The following is a 22807-nucleotide window of genomic DNA, read 5'->3' as shown; positions in this document are numbered from 1 at the left end:
CTTGTCCAGAGACCAATTGAGGCCCTTAATTAGCCTATTAATGGCCAGGTAACGGCCTCTTCCCGCCGCTGCTGGGATCTTAGCAGTAGCGAGGGGGGTTCCGTCGCAAAGAGAGGATGCCTTGTAACATGAGACACCCTGTCTCTGGGTTTGGGGGTGGGATCCCTACTTCATGGCCAAATTGTAACACAGGGAGGACTCTCACCAGGAATAAATGAACCAACCGGGACCCAAGGCCTCTGCAGTGCTGGCGAATAGAAGGTATGGGGGGGGCAAGGGGATGGTGCAGTGGGGGCAGAGAAAGGCGGGCAGAGCAGGCGGGGGGGGTCAGAGAGCGGAGGGGGGAGGGTCAGAGAAAGAGAGAGAGGGAGGGAGGGGAAAGAGAGAGAGGGAGGGAGGGGAAAGAGAGAGAGGGAGGGAGGGGAAAGAGAGAGAGGGAGGGAGGGGAAAGAGAGAGAGGGAGGGAGGGGAAAGAGAGAGAGGGAGGGAGGGGAAAGAGAGAGAGGGAGGGAGGGGAAAGAGAGAGAGGGAGGGAGGGGAGAGAGAGAGAGGGAGGGAGGGGAGAGAGAGAGAGGGAGGGAGGGGAGAGAGAGAGAGGGAGGGAGGGGAGAGAGAGAGAGGGAGGGAGGGGAAAGAGAGAGAGGGAGGGAGGGAAAAGAGAGAGAGGGAGGGAGGGGAAAGAGAGAGAGGGAGGGAGGGGAAAGAGAGAGAGGGAGGGAGGGGAAAGAGAGAGAGGGAGGGAGGGGAAAGAGAGAGAGGGAGGGAGGGGAAAGAGAGAGAGGGAGGGAGGGGAAAGAGAGAGAGGGAGGGAGGGGAAAGAGAGAGAGGGAGGGAGGGGAAAGAGAGAGAGGGAGGGAGGGGAAAGAGAGAGAGGGAGGGAGGGGAAAGAGAGAGAGGGAGGGAGGGGAAAGAGAGAGAGAGAGGGAGGGGAAAGAGAGAGAGAGAGGGAGGGGAAAGAGAGAGAGAGAGGGAGGGGAAAGAGAGAGAGAGAGAGAGAGAGGGAGGGGAAAGAGAGAGAGAGGGAGGGGAAAGAGAGAGAGAGGGAGGGAGGGAGGGGAAGAGAGAGAGAGAGGGAGGGAGGGGAGAGAGAGGGAGGGAGGGAGGGGGGAGAGAGGGAGGGAGGGAGGGGGGAGAGAGGGAGGGAGGGAGGGGGGAGAGAGGGAGGGAGGGAGGGGGGAGAGAGGGAGGGAGGGAGGGGGGAGAGAGGGAGGGAGGGAGGGGGGAGAGAGGGAGGGAGGGAGGGGGGAAGAGAGGGAGGGAGGGAGGGGGGAGAGAGAGGGAGGGAGGGGAGAGAGAGAGGGAGGGAGGGGAGAGAGGGAGGGAGGGGAAAGAGAGAGGGAGGGAGGGGAAAGAGAGAGGGAGGGAGGGGAAAGAGAGAGGGAGGGAGGGGAAAGAGAGAGGGAGGGAGGGAGGGGAATAGTCAATAGATTAGTCTTCTCATTTAAAGCTTCTTCACAGAAATGCACACTTGTTGTTTTGATTAATAGTGAGATAAATTTTCAATGCCTTTATCTTTTTGAAATTGTCTCACCGATCCCTTATGTAAGACAAAAATTGTAATGTGGCCCCCCACGCAATAAGGTTGGACAACCCTGTTTTGAACTGTACATTCTAAATACAAAATTGTGATCATAATCATTGAAGATAAGCACAATTTCTTCCCAACGCGCCAAGGCAATTAATGTGCTGTAAAAGACAATCCATTGTGGATAGTGATTCTATCCTCATTTTGAGGTTCTCTGTATCAGGTTGTTAATAGAGTTATGACAAATATAAATTAATAGATGACTGGCATGAATTACAAATAAATCAATCAAGTGACCATAAAGACAAACCATACTGAGTAGTTTATGAACATCAGATTTGTACTCTACTAAGCACACTTTGGAACATACTAAATATACAGGAGTAAATTTCCACTGGGGTTCTCTCGTTGTCGTGCCATAACTTCAACAGATAAGCAGCAGAAACATCAAAAGGGGGCCATTTTCATAATTTTTCCATGGCTCTTCTGAAGAAGTAGTACAGTCAATTTACTTTAAAAAATTTTTAATCATTATGCAGCATATATCATGAAGATACATGGCATCACATGACCTATCCAAATATAGTAATATACACACAAAAGACATTTACCTTTCTTGATGCATCATTCATAAGTGGTACAATCATCACCGCAATATTGTTATGGAAGTTAAAATGTGGCAAAGCCACTAGCAGTTCACAGAGACATTTTATAGCCACTTCTGCAAGACCTTTATATGCTTTTAATGAAACAACATCACTCTTCTTTTTCTTCATCTGCTTCCAGTCTGGGTGAAGAAAAAGGAAAATATGCTTAAATTTGAAAATGGCAAAATGCCAATAAGGGCTAAATTCAGCTTGCTTCTTTTATTAATGCTGCTCTTCATTCTACTGTTCTAATCTCCATGGCACCAACCAATATTGCACAATAAAAGCCTGTTTGGATATGGTTTAAAACAGCAGCAGTAACTGAACATTGAACTCAATTCACCAACTCACGCCACTTAAACAGAAGTCTGTCCTTTATTAAATATAGCTCTGACTGCTACAGGTCTGAATTGTATAGTTATGCACAACTCATTCACAAAATCCTTGAAACACTATACTGCAGCTGAAGCTTTGAATCAATGCCAATTAATTGGGCCCTAATCAAAATATAGATTGGAATCTACAAAAAACTATTCCTAGTCTCCACAAGAGTCAATTTGAACTTTCTGTTTCACAAACTCCCTATTCTCGTGGCTGCTCTGTGTTACATTTGAATGCAATGCTCTTGGCCACTGGGAAACCATCAAGACTAGTCAAATTCATGACACATAAGATGGTCAAGACTTTTATTTCACAAAACACAAAAGATCAGTGTAACTACACACACACAATCAGCAGGATTAATGCTGATACAAGATTCTCAAAAAGTGTGGTCACCTCCCAGTTACGTGCTCAACTCGAACCCTGAACAAATCTTGTTGGATTCCATCCACCCATGACCGCCCTGGTCAAAGTCACCAACAACGGCCTCTGTTAGAATGTCTGTCTGATACCAAGTTGTAGCCAGAATAGCCATTAGGAAGACCAAAGACCTCTTACATAGTTCCTGCCAACTCTAAATCTTTACTTCCAGATCTATCCCTCTTCCCAACTCCTCACTTGTGCTGAACCAAACAGCATATTATCTCGAATCCTGTTTAACATTGAGCTAAGCTTCAAACCCAATAATGCTGTCTGTCATCAAAACGGTTTAGGACTCCCCCAACTTAGCTTAATTCCACTGCTGCTGAATTACTATCTATTCTTGCATTACCTAGAGACCAGAATTCTGCACTGTCCGCTGCTGATCTCCTGAGCTTCATCATACAGAAAATGCAACTTGCCCACATTCTGTCCTGCATTAATTTACACTAGTCTGTCACGCTGGTGCTCAATGACCCCTTTCTTGAAACACATTAAAATTATCATCTACAAATGGCCCTGCCAAACCTGTCTTTGAATATTTTTAAGGCAGAGGTAGATAGATTCTGGAGCAGCAAGGGGGTGAAAGGTTATCGGGGGTAGGTGGGAATGTGGAGTTGAGGTTACAATCAGGTCAGCCATGATCACGTTGAGTGGCGGAGCAGGCTCGAGGGGCCGAGTGGCCTACTCCTGCTTCTAATTGCATGTTCGTATATTCTTCAGAGTTTAGAAAAATGAGAGGTGATCTCATTAGAATGTATAAAATTCTCAGAGGGCTTGACAGAGTAGATGACGAGATGCTGTTTGTCCTGGCTGGAGAATTTAGAACTAGGTGCCATAGACTCAGGATAAGGGATCAGCCATTTAGGACTGAGACAAGGGAAATTTCTTCACCCAGAGTTGAGAATCTTTGCAATTTTCTATCCCTGTGGATGCTGTCAATGAGTGTAGTCAAGATGGAAATTGATGGATTGTTGGGAATCAAGGGATATGGCGAGAAAGTGAAGTTGAGGTAGATGATCAGCAATGATTTTACTGAGTGATGGAACAGACTCAAGGGGCCCTGTGGCTTAATCCAGCTTTTTTTTTAAGTTCTTGATGTTCTTATGACCCATTCCTTATCCTTTTTTCCTGATGCATGGCTCTAGTCCATCCCCGCTCCCTCCATTCCATCATTATTGGCAAAGACTACTCTCAGGAACTCTTTCTCCAAACTTCATTGCACTCACCATCTCCTCCCTTCAATGTAGTACAGATGGAGTGCTGCATTTATTTAAAACGCTTTCGGATGAGACATTAAATTGGAGCTGTTTGATGGTTATCGTGGATGCAAAAGATTTTAGGTTACTATTTGAAGAGGAGGAAAATTCCCAGCATCCTGGTCAACATTCATCCCTCAACTAAACACCTTATCCAAGAAAGGGTGGAAGGACAGTCCTAGTAACTACAGGTCAGTTAGTTTATCAGTGGTGGGGAAGGTTTTAGAAACTATAATCAGGGAAAATATCAACAAACACTTCGAGAGGTTTGAGTTAATTAAGGATAGTCAGTATGGATTTGTAAAAGGCAGATAATGCTTGACTAATCTAACTGAATTTTTTGATGAAGTAACAGTGAAGGTTGGGAATGTGGTGTTGTTAATATGGATTTTATGAAAGCATTTTATAAGGTACCATTAAGGTACCACTAAAAGGCTGGTTAAGAAAATTGAAGCTCATGGAATAGGAAAATCTGTCCAATTGGATAAAAAATTGGCTTAAGGACAGAAAACAGTGAGTCGCAGTAAATGGTTGCTTTTCAGACTGGAGGATGGTAGACAGTGGTGTTCCCAAGGGTCAGGGCTAGGATCACTGCTTTTTTGATTTTTTATAAATATATAAAAATGAGTTGGATCTTGGAATACAGAGCAAAATCTCAAACTTTGCTGACACCACCAAACTTGGAGGTGCGGCAAACACTGATGATATGAACTGCCTGCAATTGCAACAGGACATAGATAGGCTAGCAGAATGGACAGGGACGTAGCAGCTGGAATTTAATACTGAGAAGTGGGAGGTGATGCATTTTGGCAGAAGGAATAGGGAGAAGCAATATATACTTAATGGCACAGTTCTAAAGAGTGTGCAGGAAGAGGGACCTGGGGGTGCATGTGCATCGATCTTTGAAGATGGCAGGCCATATTGAAAGAGTGGTTCATAAACCACCCTTCCAAAACTGCAACCTTTACCAACTAGAAGGACAAGGGCAGCAAATGCATGGGAACACCACCACCTGCAAGTTCCCTCCAAGCCACACACCATCCTGACTTGGAACTATATCGCCGTTCCTTCACTGTCGCTGGGTCAAAATCCCAGAACTCCCTTCCTAAAAGCACAGTGGGTGTACCTACCCAACATGGACTGCAGCAGTTCAAGAAGGCAGCTCACCACCACCTTCTCAAGGGAAATTAGGGTTGGGCAATAAATGCTGGCCTGGCCAGCGATACCCACATCCCATGAACGAATAAAAAAAAAACATATGGGATCTTGGGCTTCATAAATAGAGGCATTGAGTATAAAAGTAGGGAGGTTATGCTCAACCTCTACAAAGCTCTGGGGAGGCCCCAAATGCAGCACTGCATCCAGTTCCAGTCACCACACTTCAGGAAGGATTGAAGGTCCTTGAGAGGGTGCAAAGGAGATTTATCAGAATGGTTCCAGGGATGGAGGATTTTATTTACAAGGGGTTAGGTTGGAAAAGCTGGGTTTGTTCTCCTTAGAACAATAGGAGATTGAGGGAGAAATTAATAGAAGTGTATAAGATTATGACAGGCTTAGATAAGTTAGACAAGGAAAAGCTGTTCCCATTAACAAATGGTGCAAGGACTAGGGGAGACAGATTGAAAGTTTTGGGCAAAAGATGGCGGGGGAACATGCAGCAGGTGGTAACGACCTGGAACTATCTGTCCACAAGAGTGGTGGAAGTGGAAACGATCAACAACTTCAAGAGGAAGTGGACTGCTGAAATGAACTCGATGGGCCAAATGGACTCCTTCTGTGCTGTAAATGACTCTATAAAACAGAATAACTGGGTATCGATCCATTTGTTGTTTGGAGCATCTTGCTGCCATGTTTGCCTACAAAACAATGACTACCCTTCAGAGGTAATTAATTAGCTGTGATGTGCTTTGGGACATGAAAGGAGTTATATAAATGGAAGCTCTTTCTTTTCTTATAAGCATTAAAAGTACTTGTTAAAAGTATTTACTGAATCAGTTTTGACCATTTCTCCCAATTCTCAAACTCCTGCTCAGCATTTATTTTCTCCTACACGAAGAACGTTTTCTGTGAAAGGCACAGCACAGATACAAGTTATTGTTACTGTTTCTTTTTCCTCTCTCTTTTGGAATAACAACAGTAAAAAGTATGGAATTTGGAACTGATATTTCACAACTAGTTAGAATTATTTCCAAATCACTGATTGTATAGCAGATACAATAAACATTCAACCCCTAACTTCTTTAAAATCAGTGCCCAGAATTATGACTAGGAAATGCAGCCCAATCTCTAACACCATATTACTTGAGTTCAACTCATGTCATGTATGCTGTGGTTCTCACACTGGGGTCCATGGACTGCTGGAGCTCCATCAAGACCTTCCAGGGGAGTCCAAGAAATAATCTCTCTAGTGGGACAGTAAGAAAGAGAAAAACACAAGGGGGAAGGAAGAAAAAAAAATGGTAAGCAGGCCACTTGGTATAAATTAACAGTAATTAGTATTAGTCCTGCATGAGTAGCTGATAAGATGTCCACTTCGAAGGTCCCGAATACTCAGCCTGATTCACAGTAATGGGTGCTTCGGGTGCCACGGATTTCAGCGGAGCCTTACATTTACTTTCAGCGAGCAGGGAGGGGAGGCTGGAGGCCCTCTACTATTGTGATGCTAGGCTTGACTTGCTTAAATCTTCCATGATGTTACAATAATGTAAATTACTCGAATGATTAAATAACACTGAGAAGCTAGGCTGCTTTTGCACAGATCTGTAAAATATTCCTGAGACTATTACGTTCATCAAGTGAGTGCTCTGTCAAAAAACTAGAGGGAAGGAAACGCGTCTGTTTATGGGAGATTTTTTAAAATTAAGATAGTAACTTGCTTTGAGCCCATTAAATATCTAAATATGGTGTGACTGCTGTTAATATTGATTTGGCCAATAGCTGTACTGGATCTGATTGTGAACTGACTGGGTTGGTATGCCATTAACAGACAATATTTAACCACATTAAAAACAGTTGCATTGGCATTAGAATGTTAGTGAAGTCACATTTATCCTTTATATCAGTGAAAATCTCCTCAAATTGCTACTCTAAGTAAACAACTGTTTTCTTAAAAGCATTATTAAAACATTCTTTGCATGCAGTACTTTTCTATAATGAGTATAGCTTAGATTGTGGAGCGGGTGGGGGGTGGTCATGATTACTAAACTATTCGAAAAGGGATCTTTCAACCAAAAAACTTTTGAGATCCACCGATGCAACAGACCAATCCTATCACATTAAAATAGCAAATGCACCAATTATCACTAAAGTAAGCCAACTCTAGGTGAATCAAACTCATTCAGCCTGTTTATTCCAACATAATGTACGTATCCTCTCTGTTCCAAGTGGTGAGGTTCCAGCCTGCTCAGTCTAAAACTATTAGGTATACAATATTTTTGCATCAATATACAAGTCTTCCCTAAGCAGCTATCTCTGCCCTAGTTAAAATTATTAGCTCATTTTCTTAAGAACGTTTCATAGACATATAAACATATATAGTGGTGTTGTAAGCATGAAGTACCTTTAACAGTCTGTTCAAGATTTTCCAGGTAAAACTTGTACTGACATACTAATCCTTCTTCAAATTCTCTCAGATGTTTGGTTTCTTTTTTAACCTGAAAAAAGATACAGTACTTTTATAGCTTGCAAATCTTTTTTCACCCATTACTCCAGTGTGGGTCATAGCTGAACAACTCAAATTTTAACTGTTGTAATAAAGGTCAGAGTTGCAACTAAATGCAGTATAACAAGATGATCCCCATTGACACCGTATAAGGAACTTGTGTAAACAATTAGTTAGAGGCTAATTGAGGAAACTAGTTGTAGACCTGCAATCAGAAAAAATAGCAGGAAACTATTGGTTTCTTTTTCCTCTTATAATTTGACATTTTGGAGTGTTACATCCAAAATTATATATGACAGATCTCCTATGGCATTGAACGTAGCAAACTGAATTATCATGTTATCAATTCTTCCAAGCCTTTCAGGGAGATGTTTCCCATCAGTGCAGCCCTGTAATAAACAAGTGACAGACATTGTATTTCCAAGGGCAGCACTTTCATTATGTTCCCTGTAGAAATATATCCAAAGAAAAGGTTCATAATCGATGAATGTTCAGCAGGTATTTGGCCATGAAAATTACAAACTATATGTTAATGGTTGTTGGTGTCATCAGTATCAGAAATCTGTGGTGGTTGTATCTTTCAAAGAAGAAACACTGTTGACTTTGGTGGTGTGTGGGGTTGGGGGGGGGGGAGGGAAATAGAGTAGGAATGTGGTTCTAGGGCTAAACTTTGCATCCATGGAAGGTGACCCTAACATCAGAAGAGGGCCCTGGGCTGGAAGCCTGAATATCTCTTCACTGTTCCATGTCAGCCACCTCTTGGTGCAAGAGAAGTATGCCATCTAGCTGACACCATAAAAAAAAAAGAATGTGCAAAATGGCAGCAGTTTTATAATGTCTGAAATGATGCTCCCCCCAGATACCCAACTTAGGTTGGTGTCATGCTTGATGGGCCTTCAAGAAACGTGTAAGTGAGCCTTCCTCCCGATACCAGCAAACCTCCTCATTTGCAGCCAGATGTCAGGGACCTGGGTGACTCCACAAACCCAGCTGGCAACCTCCTTTGATGCAATGTCTTTTACTTGACAGTGATTTTCAGCTCTACATACCTTTCCATGGTGCACCTCCTGCAGCAGGACATCCATAACTTCAACATCAAAGATAGAAGTGCTACCTACATCTTCATTATACACTGCACTACTAGCGTAATGGCTAGCTCCAGAACTGAGTGTAATACAAGCCAAACTTCCTGGTTGAGCCCTTCTTGTGCCTAAAGCTTAAAGCCCACTAAAATTAGGAGTAAATTGGGCCAGGTCAGACCTCTCTGCTGTAGCCACAAGCGAGCATATATACGGAACTAACATAAACCCATTTTTCTAATTTGCCAAAAACTAGGGCTCGTACGTCTGAAGTGTGACAGATGGGAAGAGTACACCAGACGTACTGTTTTTAGAATATACCAGTTGACCTCCTGTGGTGTTGTACATGTGAAGGCAAGACCAAATGTTTTCAGGTAAAGCAGAGTTAGAGGACATAGTTTGAAAATTAGTCCACATATTCTATATCTCTGTACAAATGTTTGCATTTTCCTCAAATTCCTATTCTTGCGTTTATAATAGAAACAGTCTATGTAAACTTGTCATGCTGTAACTACACCCTCCCACCAGTGATGACACTGCAGCAGCGCTACTGTGGAAAGGAGAAAGTGTAATTACAACATGAAAAGTTTAAAGTCAGCTCCATTTTAATGTGGTCAGAGGAACTGATAAATGGAAAAAATTGACAGGAAGCCCATGCAGATGCAAGTTTAATACATTGAGAGTCAACTCCAACTGGTTTCAAAACCATAAAAAGAGCCTTCCAGATGCTATAATGGGAATAAAACAAAAATAAGATCCAACAAAAATTTATGATATCTTCATTATCCATAGTGGCATGCAAGTAGAAATAGGCCATTCAGCCTCTCAATCCTGTTTAATTCAGCCATTCAATTAAATCACGGTGCATCTATACCTCTACTCCATTAACCCACCTTTGCTCTATACCCAATAACACCTTTCCTGAACAAAAACTATTGATCTCAGTCTTGAAAATTTCAATTGACCCAGCATCCAAGCAAGGGAACAAGTTTCAGATTTCTACCATCATTTGCGTCAAACAGTACTTCCTGATTTTATTCCATAATGGCTGAGCTCTAAATTTTAAGATTATGCCCCATCAGATGAAGTTTCTCTGTTTCACCTTTCCTTGACAGCACCTTCCGAACCCCTGACCTCTTCTGTCTAGAAGGACGAGGGCAGCAGGTACATGGGAACACCACCACCGGCAAGTTCCCCTCCAAGCCTCCAGTCCAGGACTTGAGCAGCACAATCTAGGCTGATGCTCCACTGCAGTACTGAGGGAGCACTGCACTATTGGAGGTGCTATCTTTTGGATGAGAGGTTAAACCAAAGCCTGGTCTACCCTCTCAGGTGGCTGTAAAAGATCCCATGACATTATTTTGAAGAGAAGCAGGGGAGTTATGTCCCATGTCCTAGCCAATATTTATCCCTCATTCAAAAATCACAAGAAACAGATTATCTGGTTATTATTACATGGCTGTTTGCGAGCGTTTGTTGTGCGCAAATTGGCTGCCACATTTCCTATATTGCAATAGTAACTACACTTCATTGGCTGTAAAGCGTTTTGGGACGTCTGCTGGTCATGAAAGGCACTATATAAATACACATCTTTTTTTTCTTTCAAGTCATGCACCACCCTGACTTGCAAATATACTGTGGATTCTTCATCATTGCTCGGTCAAAATTCTGGAACTCTCTACTTAACAGCACTGTGGGAGTACCTTCATCACACGGACTGCTGTAGTTCAAGGCGGCAGCTCACCACCATCTTCTCAAGGACAATTAGGGATGGACAATAAATGCTGACCTTGCCAGTGACACACACACCCCTCGAACGAATAAAAAACCTGATCAAATTCCTTAATTATTTTAAGTACTTTGTTTATATCACCCCTCAATGTTCTAAACTTAAGGAAATACAAGTCAAGTTTATACAACTGTTTTCATAATTTAACAATGAGAAAAAATTGTGTTTATATCTCACTTTTCATAACCTAAGGACATCCCTATAAAGTACTTTCGAAGTGCAGTCACTATTATAATGTAGGAAACATGGCTGACAATTTGCACAAAGCAAGGTCTCACAAAAAGCAATGAGATAATGATCATATAATCTGTTTTAGTGATGTTGATTGATACCTATTTGCCAGGTCAATGATAGGAACCTCCTGCTCCTCTTCAAACAAGTTATGGGATCTTTTAACATTCAATTGAGGGGGCATATGGGGGCCAAAAATCCTGGTATCATTGTGGTGAATCAGCACTTCCAAGGCCAATAAATCTTTCCTAAGGTTTAGCACCCAAAGATGAATGCAGTACTCCATATGGGGACTGACCAAAGCTCTGTATAACTGAAGCATCACTTCCTCACTTTTGAATCATAATCCTCTTGCAACAGAAGCCAACATTCCATTAGCCTTTTTGATTATTTTTGTACATTTGCACTAGCTCTTAGTAATTTATGGATATGCAAATCCCTTTCTTCCTCTCCATCTCCCACCCTCACACCATAAAGGAACTATTCTGATTTGTTTTTGCTCAGATCGAAAGTGGATGACCTCACTTCACCACATTGAATTCCAACTGTCATAGTTTTACCTATTCACTTAATCTGTCTATGCACTTTTGTAACTTCCTCCTCCCATCCAAACAACTCACTGTGCCTCTAATTTAAAAATCCTAATAGGATCAGGACGGACACTCTTCTGTTTCAATGCAGAGAAACTCAGTTTTGCAACTTGGAAATTCTGCAGATTATACACTCAAATCTACAGATGCTGTAAGTGACTTAAGTGTTTTGTGAAAATAATAGGCTTTTCAGACAGGCTGAGACTGTCAACTAAAGATTAAATGAAGGTATTAAAAGACACAAAAACCAAGTCAATGAGTAAATCAAAACATCATTGTGAAATATGTATATTTTCATGTTTTTATTTTGATAAAACCTAATTTTAGATAGACATTTCAGTTGCTAAGAAAAATAAAGATGATTTCCCTTTCCGAAAAGCTTGGAGTTACTCAACTGATCTTTCCTTACATTACAATGACCACACTTCAAAAGTACTTCATAGGCTGCGAAGCACTTTGGGATGTCCCAAGATTGTGAATGGTACTATGTAAATATAATGTCTTTCTTTCATCGGTAGATTTTTCAGAGCGACTATTCAGGATTGATTGTTTTCAGAGATGATTCTACAGTTTGAGTGGCAGTTTTCTAACTGCTTTCCTCACTTTCGATTCACATCTTTTTTACCTCTCGAGTTCTGATTTGCTGCTTCTTTGCACCAAGCCAAAATGTGACACAAAAAGGGCACATGCACTAAATACAAGGTTATATGATAAGTAGGTCGGTAGATAGTTGAATTGATAATCATTTTATATGGTTTGTAATAATATGCTGACTGTAGTCAATGGGTTGGGCTCAAGATCAGTATCACACTAATTTAATCATGAGAAAAAATTGTAAATGCTGGAAACATTAAGCACATCAGTCAGCACCTGAAATAAGAAAGACTGTTGCTAATGATGCTGATGTTTCTAGCATTTTCTGTTTTCATCCAATTATATTATTGCGGCTTCCCAGACTATTATAAATTCAAACAACGAAAAGAAACAAAGAACCATCACAAACCCATGCTAATGTTTTCTTATGAAATATTTCTGAAATTCCTGGAAGAAGCACCATTACAATTAGTAAACAAGCTAACAGTTCAGCACTATAAATTCCAAATTTGGAATAATATTTATACCTACATCAATTAGATTTACACAAATTTTATTCACAGCTCTCAATATAGTTAGTTAATCTTACATTGGAGAAATTTCCCCAGATTAGTCTTTGCTAGTTTCTAAGCAAACCAAATTCCAAACAACAAACTAAAAGCTGGAAAAGGTTCCAGTGATGCTTAGGGTTGTGCCCACAACTGCTACAAATATTGCACCACTAGATGGCGACAAGAGCAAAGCATTCTTTCATAAACAATGACAGTACTTGCAAAAATGTATTTAACAAAACAAGTACTCACATGAATTGGTAAATAATCCCAAACAAATGTAATTTATTTTCAAAAGAACTTCCTCCTTTATCTGCTCTTTGAAAGCAGCTATTTTACTCGAAAAAGATGTACATTTCTGAACATCTAAAGCAGTGTCCATCTTAACACAAACATGAATTGGCAGACATGAATGAATGGCAGGATGCCAGAGACAGACATGTCAGAGGTATGATCCGAGTATGGCTTTTCCACTTCTATGCACTGGAATAACTCCCTCATACACAACAAAACTGAGGGAGAAGGAAGAGTACATTCCCCTGGAAATGTTCCTTTTTTAAGTATATGCACACACATCAGATGCGAACAGAAACCGTAAGGGGTTACTTTTTAAAAAGGGAAAAATGATAATTTTGCATTTTTCACCATCTCTGGCCAGAAAGACCTGCTAGAAGATGCACAACAGTGGTTCAGGAGAATCTGCGCTCTGACTTTCCTTTGCTGTGGGGATATGAAGCTTTCATTTAGCATTTATTTAACAATCACAACAAACATTGGAAATCTTTAGTGTAGAGAAACACAGGGGTAACCCAAATTTGACTCTTCTGTTTCTGTCTGTAAGCTGTAATTACTATTGCAACAAATCTCCAAACTTCAAACAAGACTTTTAAAGAAGTTCATTTGGTATCAAATCAGTCTTACATGTATTATTTTGTGCATTCTCCTAAACATCAAATCAAAGAGATTTAAAGCATTTTATAGTTTAAAGTCATGACATGAAAACAAAAATTCAGTATTTAAATCCCACACCTTTAACATAGCAAAACTTCTCAAGGAGCTTCACAAAAGCATCACCACTCAGAATAACAGCACAAGATCTCCCTTGATACTATTCACAGATACTGATCAGAAGTGGGGCTCCAGGAAACAAAGTAAACATTTTCAATACTGGGAACACCCAGTTGCATTTGCCGGGCATATAGAGGTCATGTTTCCTACTTCAAAACCATAGCCCTGAAATTCTTAGGGCTGGAGTATAGGTGCAATTGCAGAAACCTGAAAAATGTTGGAAGGGAAGGCCCCAGCTTAATAAGGCAAGCTCAAAAAAAAGAGCAAAATTCTAACCCATGGCCACTGAAAGATGGAAAGATCACTGTGCAGACAAACGTATTGGACAGATTTTCAAAAGACAACAGTTTTTTTTGGGGTATGTTTAAACATTTGTAAGATTTTATGTATGTTACGTTACGACTTTTTTCAGTATTATATTTCCAGGTTAATAAAACAAAACAGCAGCTAAAAAGATTTGCAATGATTTTTGAGAAACTTCATTGAATTTGCTTTCTCCAACTTTCCAGTTCTATATTGATAAATATTTGCTGAAGCTTCATGGGCAGTTTTTCTATCTGCTTGTTGCTCGCCCATTGGCTTATGTTATATTATGGGCCATTAACTTTGGTTCTTTTTGTTTTACAAACATGATATTTAAATCAATGAAGTTCAAACATGACACACACTTTATGCAAGATTTAAGTGGGACATACGTTTTTCATACATATCTGATGCAAGCTAGATGTGGGAATTCTCATTATATACCAGTTATTAATTACCAGTAGATATAGATTTCTCCAAACATATAGCAGCACGGCTGTCACAACATAAAGTATATTATATACCGTTGCACTGTGTTGAACTTTAACTCAAATTTGTTCAGTACCTTTGCAGTTTTCTCAGCTTCAGTTAGAGGCCGTATCCTGTAGGATGGTGTGATGTCTTTAAAGACCTCCAACAAAGATACCATCACCAGTTTTCGCACTGTTACTGCAACATTTGGATCCTTTTCTATTAGCATTGAACGCAGCTCCTTCAGCTTTTTAATCTGTGAACAGATTAACAGAGTAACAGCTTTAAGTCAATTCTTTTGTCCCTCAATTTAAACTTTGCTCCAAAGTATTTTTTTTTTTAATACAGAAAAAATTCAGGATAGGGATAGGGTCACTTAGAGATACACATGATAAACTCACAGGAAATGGCGGCAAAATGCCATACGTTTCAATTAGTTACTTTGCACCAGTATTTACCAGAGAATCCAACGTGGTAGACATGACAGTAGAAGAGAACAAGAAAGATAAAGATATTTAAGATAGAAAAGCAGGGGTGGTTGGGGGGAGGGAATGTTGATTGATAAACTAATCAAACTTATAGGCGGATAAAACCTGGACCCGCATGGATTGCATCTGCACATATTAAAATAAATTAGAAGTAACAGAAAGGGTAGCTAAGGGCAATGCAGTGGACAGGATATATTTAGATTTCTAAAAAGCTTTTGATAAAGGTATCTCATAGCAGAAACATGACTAAGGTCAGTACATGTGGAGTTAGGGGACAAGTAGCAGAATGCAGAACAAGCTGGCTACAAAACAAAGCAGAGAGTAGGGGTTAAAAGGTGGTTACTCAGTTTGGCAAAGGGCGAGAAGTGGTGTTTCACAAGGATCGGTGTTGGGACCACTACTGTTCATGATTTACATAAGCCATTTGGAGTTGGGAATTGGAAGTGCAATTTCAAAATTTGCAGATGACACCAAATTTATTTTTTTTTGGGCGGGGGGGGGGGGGGGGTGGGGGGGGAGGTGTAGTAATAGAGGGGTCTACACCAAAACACAGGAAGACATTAATAATCTTGAAGAATGGGTGTGTAATTAGCAAATGAACTTCAGCATAGATAAGCATGAGGTAGTACATTTTGGTAGGATTAATAATCAGGTTATTCCTTTGAAAATAAATGACTAAAAAGGGTAGAGGAACAGAGGAATCTGGGGGTATACATACACAAATCACTAAAAGTAGTGACACAGGTTAATAAGGCAGTAAGAAAAGCAACAAAGCACATTGGTTCATTTTTAGAGGGACAGAATTAGAAGCAGGGAAGTTATGTTTAATTTGTATTGAACCTTGGGTAGACCACCACTTGTGGAGTAGAGTCAGTCATACAGCACAGAAACAGGCCCTTCGGCCATCAAGCAGCTATCTATTCTAATCCCATTTTCCAGCACTTTCCCATAGCCTTGTATGCTGTGGCATTTCAAGTGGTCATCTACATACTTCTTAAATGTTGTGAGGGTTCCTGCCTCTACCATCCCTTCATGCAGTGTGTTCCAGATTCCAACCACCCTCTGGGTGAAAAGTTTTTTCCTCAAATCCCCTTTAAACCTCCTACCCCTTACCTTAAATCTATGCCCCTAGTTACTGACACCTCGCGAAGGGAAAACGTTTCTTCCAAGCTACCCCCCCTCATAATTTTGTATACCTCTATCAGGTCCCCCCTCAGCCTTCTCCGCTCTAAGGAAAACAACCCTAGCCTATCCAGTCTCTCTTCATAGCTGAAATGCTCCAGCCCAGGCAACATCCTGGTGATCTCCTCTGCATCCTCTCCAGTGCAATCACATCCTTCCTATAGTGTGGCGACCAGAACTGTACACAGTACTCCAGCTGTGGCCTAACTAGCATTTTATATAGCTCCATCATAACCTCCCTGCTCTTATATTCTATGCCTCGGCTAATAAAGGCAAGTATCCCATATGCCTTTCTAAGCACCTTATCTACCTGTGCTGCTGCCTTCAGTGATCTATGGACAAGGACATCAAGGTCCCTCTGTACTTCCTAGGGTCCTACCACCCATTGTATATTCTCTTGCCTTGTTAGTCCTCCCAAAATGCATCACCTCACACTTCTCAGGATTAAATTCCATTTGCCACAGCTCTGCCCATCTATATCGTCCTGTAATCTAAGGCTTTCCTCCTCACTATTTACGATACCACCAATTTTCGTGTCATCTGTGAACTTACTGATCATACCTCCTATATTCACGTCTAAATCATTAATGTACACTACAAACAGCAAGGGTCCCAGCACTGATCCCGGTGGTACACCACTGGTCCAATCGCAAAAACAACCCTCGACCATCACCCTCTGCCTCCTGCCACGAAGCCAATTTTGGATCCAATTTGCCAAAATTGCCCTGGATCCCATGGGCTTTTACCTTCTTAACCAATCTCCCATGCGGAACTTATCAAAAGCCTTACTGAAGTCCATGTAGACTACATCAACTGCCTTACCCTCATCTACACATCTAGTCACCTCCTTGAAAAATTAATCATGTTTGTTAGACATGATCTGCCCCTGACTAAGCCATGATGACTACCCTTGATTAATCCCTGCTTCTCCAAGTGGAGATTAATCCTGTCCCTCAGAATTTTTTCCAATAGTTTCCCTACCCCTGATGTTAGACTCACCAGCCTGTAATTACCTGGTTTTTCCCTGCTACCCTTCTTGAATAATGGTACTGCATTCGCTGTCCTCCAGTCCTCTGGCACCTCTCCTGTGGCCAGGGAGGATTTGAAAATTTGTGTCAGAGTCCCTGCTATCTCCTCCCTTGCCTCACATAGCAGCCTGGGATACATCTCATTTGGGCCTGGGGATTTATCCACTTTTAAGCCCGCTAAAACTGCTAATACCTTCTCCCTTTCAATGCTAATTTGTTCGAGTATATCACAATCCCCCTCCCTGATCTCTACACCTACGTCATCCTTCTCCATAGCGAACACAGATGAAAAGTAATAATTTAAAACCTCACCTATGTCCTTTGGCTCCACACACAGTGAACTGTGAACAGTTCTGGTCTCCATATTACAAAAAGGAGATGCTGGTACTGGAAAAGGTACAAAAGACTTACTGGAGTGATACCAAAACTAAGAGGTTTTACCTGTCAGGCTGGGGCTCTTTTCTCTAAAAAAAAGAGAAAATGAGGGGTGACCTGTGGAGGTCTTTACGATTGTGGAAGGGCTTGAAAGGAGTAGAGAGAGATGATGTTTCCACTTTCAGGCGAAACCAGAAGTAGGGGCCATGAATACAAGTTCTTATACAAGTTAAACATAACAAATGATTAAATTATTTTTGGAGGCTGTCCCTGTTCGTCATGCGTTCTTTAAACCCTACTTATAAGGTCTTCAAGATAATGGAACAAATCCTCTTGGAGGTCAAAAATGTGCTTTAATACTCTCCCAAGTTGACAGTTAAAATATACCCACATGATTTCATTTTGAATTAGATTTCAAATAATTTTCATGCCAGAGGTATAAGAAGGGACATTATGAAAATGATCTCATGCATTAACTAAACAAGTCAGCTGCTCTGTGCACAGATATCATTCAAAGGTTATCTGTAGCATTAGGATACCACTTGCATACGTTCCATAATGTCCCAAGTGCAGTACGAGATATTAGCAGGTTCTTGCAGAGGATCATTACACATCAGCTCAAATACAATCTGCTTTACAATGCCATCAAAAACACAAAAGTTAAAAAAAACCCTCAACAAATATTTAGATTTACAGGCTTCTAGTGAAACAGAGTCTATCAAAAACATTCCCACATCGCAGATAGAAATCAGTCACTCAGCAGCAGTTACCTGGTTACAGTTTAAGATTATTTTCCTTAAAACACAGAAGTGCTTACATTGTTGTCCGGTTCAGTCAAGATGGACGATGCCAAAGAGGCTATGTGGATCTTTTTTTCTTGTAACGTCTTTCTTCTCAGCAGTAGTAACTTCTCTGTGGTCAATATTTGAACAGGCTCCTTTACAGCAAATATTTCCTTTCCTGTAGATTTTAAAAATTCCACTTTTTTTTCTCCTCAGATAATCAGCAAATCTGTCTCATCATAAAATTGATTAGGATATATGAATTTAAACTTTGTTCAACTCTTTTACTTTGTTTAACATTTGCAGCAAGAAATAATTTTTCAACAGTCAAGTTTGAGCAGGATTCAAACCCATTTTCTGGAGATGAAAGAAAACCACTCAGCCCCATAATCTCTGCACCTTATTGACAATTACAAACTCTGATTAAGAGGGACAAAATATGCATATATTTATTACGCACATTTGAAATATCCGGAATCATGAAAGAAATTTTCCTTTCAAGTTGTAGTATTGCAGTTACTTGATAAAATAAATCTATTTGAAAATAACACTGAACTAACTGTTTGAGACAGGCTTAATTACACTTGTTTGGTCTAGCTTGCTCAATTTTAAAAAAAATCAATCAGCACCAAATTTAATTGATAAGGAAAGATCCCCCAGATGAAAAGGCAATTATATATTTATTTGAAATCTATTTCATGTAAATATATATATACACAATTTTTTCAATTTATGAAAGGCTGCCAACAGCATTTGGACAAGTGGGAAATTTACCCTTCTAGTAAAAGCAGATTGAAATAGAGTTTTAAGTGCGAGACTGAAGCAGGACAGGACTGGAGTGTCATAAATAAGTATGTGTACTGCTTCCTTTCAGAGGCTTAGAGTAAATCACTATCGAAAACGTGACCGAATCCCATTTGAAGAAAATCCATCTGCTCTACCAAAGTTAACAACCGCCTGTCAGAATGGTAGAAGTGGGGAGACTGGCAGGAAGAGCATTAGCAAATTTTGATTACATTGGTGTTTGGAAATCTGATGGACCTGTAAGTTACAATGTCGAAGCAGGTAGTACAGAAAGGTGCTAGGACTATACCTCTTGAGCTAATACTCACAGTTCTCCCTTTCAGTCAGTTACGTTAAGTAGGAAGATATAATATTTAACACATGTTCTTCGTATGATGAGAAACAGAAGCTTCGTCTGTGAAATGTTGGTTCAGTTGGATGTCAAAGATTCCATAACATTACTGAAATAAGAGGTGGGAAACGACCTTGCCACCATTCATCAATGGCTACTACCAAAGGACAGCTTAAATAGTCATTTGTCTTCTTACTGTTTGTGCAATCTACCTGTGCACAAAAATGGCTGCTACAACTACACTATATTTCAAAAGTAATTTGTTATCAAAGTGACTCCTGATAACGCAGCGGCCCTCTAACGTCATCAGAGCCCTACAAGCTGCGCACATGCACAAACGGTCTCCTGCACTCAGATGCTGCGCATGCACAGCCTACGTATTGTCTTGCCAGGACTAACAGACACATGTCAGCAAATGCAGCCATTTGTTATATGTGAAATGTTTTGTAATATACAAGGGGCAATCTTTTCTCTTTCAACAAAGTGACCTGGAGTTTCCACTAGGTTGCATTTCCAGTGCAATTCTCCCAAAATTAGTCAAAACAGCGCAAAAGATCGAGGAATTTCAAACGCAAATTGCATTTCCGTGATCTTTTGCGCTAGTTTAAAAAACACCACGTGAGAGATCAGTCCTGCCAACAAAACTGGCCACGCCCCTAGACTGAATTAATGACCTTTGCAGGTTTCTGTTAATTGCGGACCTGTGAAGATGTTCTGAAAATTAAGCTTTTTGGTGCAAAAGTACTGATAGGCACCTTTAAAAAGCTTTTATTTTTAATTTACCAAGAAACTAACTACTATACACCAAGTAACCAGTAAGTGATTCTGTATGGCTTTTTTAAAGTTATTTTCAGTTATTTAAAATTGGGTTACTCGCAGATAGTGGACTAGACACAGATTAAAAAGGCTTTTTTTTGTGATAAACCTATTTTCAGCTGTATTAATAAAACTGTAGCATGTTACTGTTCTTAAATATGATCATGCAATATTTTCAATGCAAAATGTTTTCAAAAATGTATGTTCTTAAACACTGCCCATTTGCTGGTTCTGGGAAGATTTTATATTTGCTGATATGCAAATTAATTTGAGGGCAACACGAGCAAAATGACCATTTGGAGTGTAATTTGTGCCTGGATTGCCAATTGCTCCCAAAGTAGAAATTCTTGGCCAATGTATATATGGATATATAAATGACAGATTGACATCTTGACAAGTCTTTCCCATGTGTGTTGTTTCAGGAATGTGATACAAGCTAATCAAGTGCTAGTGTGATGTATGCTTCGTATTTATGAACTTCAAATGTGACACTTTAGACATACCAGACACAAACCTTTTTTTCTAATATGTTGGGAGTTTTTAGAAAATCATTTTCTTACCATCCTCATGTTGTTGATTTTCCTCAGTCATCTCTTCTTCTTTCACTAAAACTAGAGAAAGTATGCTAGAATCAGTACTTGCACTGTTGGTGGGCACAACAGTTGAGTATATTTTTAAAAAAGTTACATATTGATCTGATTGGAATGTAAGTACTGCGATGACGTGGCACTCGAGAAACCAATATTTTTAGACTACAAGACAGATATTATTTGACTCAGCAAAAAGTAAAATTACCACAACAGTGAGTGTTGCATAAAATGTTTTAAGTTTTGACTCCATTCTCATAAATCTCCTGACAACCTGATTTCCCTTTATGGCCCCATACTAGTCAGGCACTTCAAAAGCTATCTCCTCCTTAAAATGCTCACTCTCTCAACCCCTGTCCTTATCTTCAACCTCCTGTTCTTTTCTTTTCCAAGGTCCTTGAAAGTTTTGTCACCTCCCAGATCTGTGCCCACTCTCCTGCAACTACCTGCTTGAATCTCTCCAATCAAGTTTCTGCCCCTCCCACAGCACTAAAACAGCCCTAACCAAAGTCACAAATTCTCCTTGACGGTGGCCATGGTGTATTATCCTACTTCGACCACAAAGGTGTATTTGGCCTTCAACAGATCAAATGCACCTTCTTCCTCCAATGCTTCACCACTCTTGTCTAGGTTGTCAGACAACTTTGACCCACTCTTACTTATCCAATTGTAGCTAGGGGATGAAATGTCACATGGATCTGAAAAGTTAACTCTTGTTTTTCTGTCCACAGATGCTGCCTGCCCTGCTGAGGACTTCCAGCATTTTCTATTTTTGTTTCTGATTTCTAGCAACTGCAGTATTGTGCTTTTGTGTTGCTGTAGCCAGGGTATGTCCAGCAATTGACTCTCTTCCCACCCCAAGCGTCATCACCTCTGCAGCCACCAAAAATCCACCACTGACCCTGATTTTCCACATGCTGCCCTTTGGTGACATCAACTACAGATAATGCCAACTTCTATATGTATGCAGATGACACCTATCATGCTCCCTCCACTGCACTCTGTGCTGTGAAGCTGCTAATCTGACATCCAGTCTTGCATGATCTGTAGCTTCCTTCAGGAAAACAATGTGAGATCAATGTCAATTCTTCCTCCTCCTCCTCTGCACAGTCACAGACTGAAACAATTTATAGCAATCTTAAAGCTGAGCTTCTGATCCCATATCCTTTCCATCACAAAGGCCACTTACTTCAAACTATGGTAGTCTATCTGCTGCTGAAACTTTTATACAACTTTGATACTGCCAGACCTAATTACTTCAATACTCTTCTGGCTGGCCTCCCATCTTGCATCCTCCATAAATGACATCTCATTCTCTGCTACCCATATGCCACTCCGCACTAAGCCTTTCTCCCCCTTTATCCTAATGCTCAGTGAGCTACATAGGCTCCTGATCACCTAATGCCTCAAATTTATTATTCTTATATTTAAATCCCAGTATGGTGTCTGTCAACGCTCCCGATCTGTGTAACATCCTCCAGTGGTACAATGCCCTTACCCCTGATCTCTCTGTTCCCCTGACTCTGCATCTCATCACTTTCTTCGTGCCAGCATAGGTGACCATGCATTCAGCCACCAAAGGCCCTATGCTCTGGAATTTCCTCTCTAAACCCCTTCATCTATCCCTTCTCTTAACTCCTTTAACAGCCTCCTTAAAGCTCCCATTTATGACCATTTAGCTACTCCTCTTAAGCTCTCTTCCTTGGCTCAGTGTCCAATTTAAGTGCATTGGGATTTTTTTTTTTTAAATCGTCGACAATGCTACAAGTTGAGATTTCAAAATTTGTGCTTTTCACAATACTAACATAAATCCAATTTAAAAATCTTACAATCAAAACACAAATC

The 22807-nt window shown here is 40.6% G+C and overlaps 1 protein-coding gene across 1 annotated transcript in view; it reads right to left on the bottom strand.

Annotated features, from left to right (window-relative positions):
• noc3l (NOC3-like DNA replication regulator) overlaps positions 1 to 22807 on the bottom strand; it is a 79571-nt gene that overhangs the window by 32062 nt on the left and 24702 nt on the right. Inside the window, 5 exon segments of the mRNA XM_068052606.1 lie at positions 2137 to 2312; positions 7792 to 7885; positions 14664 to 14825; positions 18460 to 18602; positions 20936 to 20986. Coding sequence (XP_067908707.1) covers positions 2137 to 2312; positions 7792 to 7885; positions 14664 to 14825; positions 18460 to 18602; positions 20936 to 20986 — 626 coding nt within the window.

Source organism: Heterodontus francisci, chromosome 20, assembly GCF_036365525.1.
Source record: "Heterodontus francisci isolate sHetFra1 chromosome 20, sHetFra1.hap1, whole genome shotgun sequence".
NCBI lineage: Eukaryota > Metazoa > Chordata > Chondrichthyes > Heterodontiformes > Heterodontidae > Heterodontus > Heterodontus francisci.
This window is presented reverse-complemented; position numbering and strand designations above follow the sequence as displayed.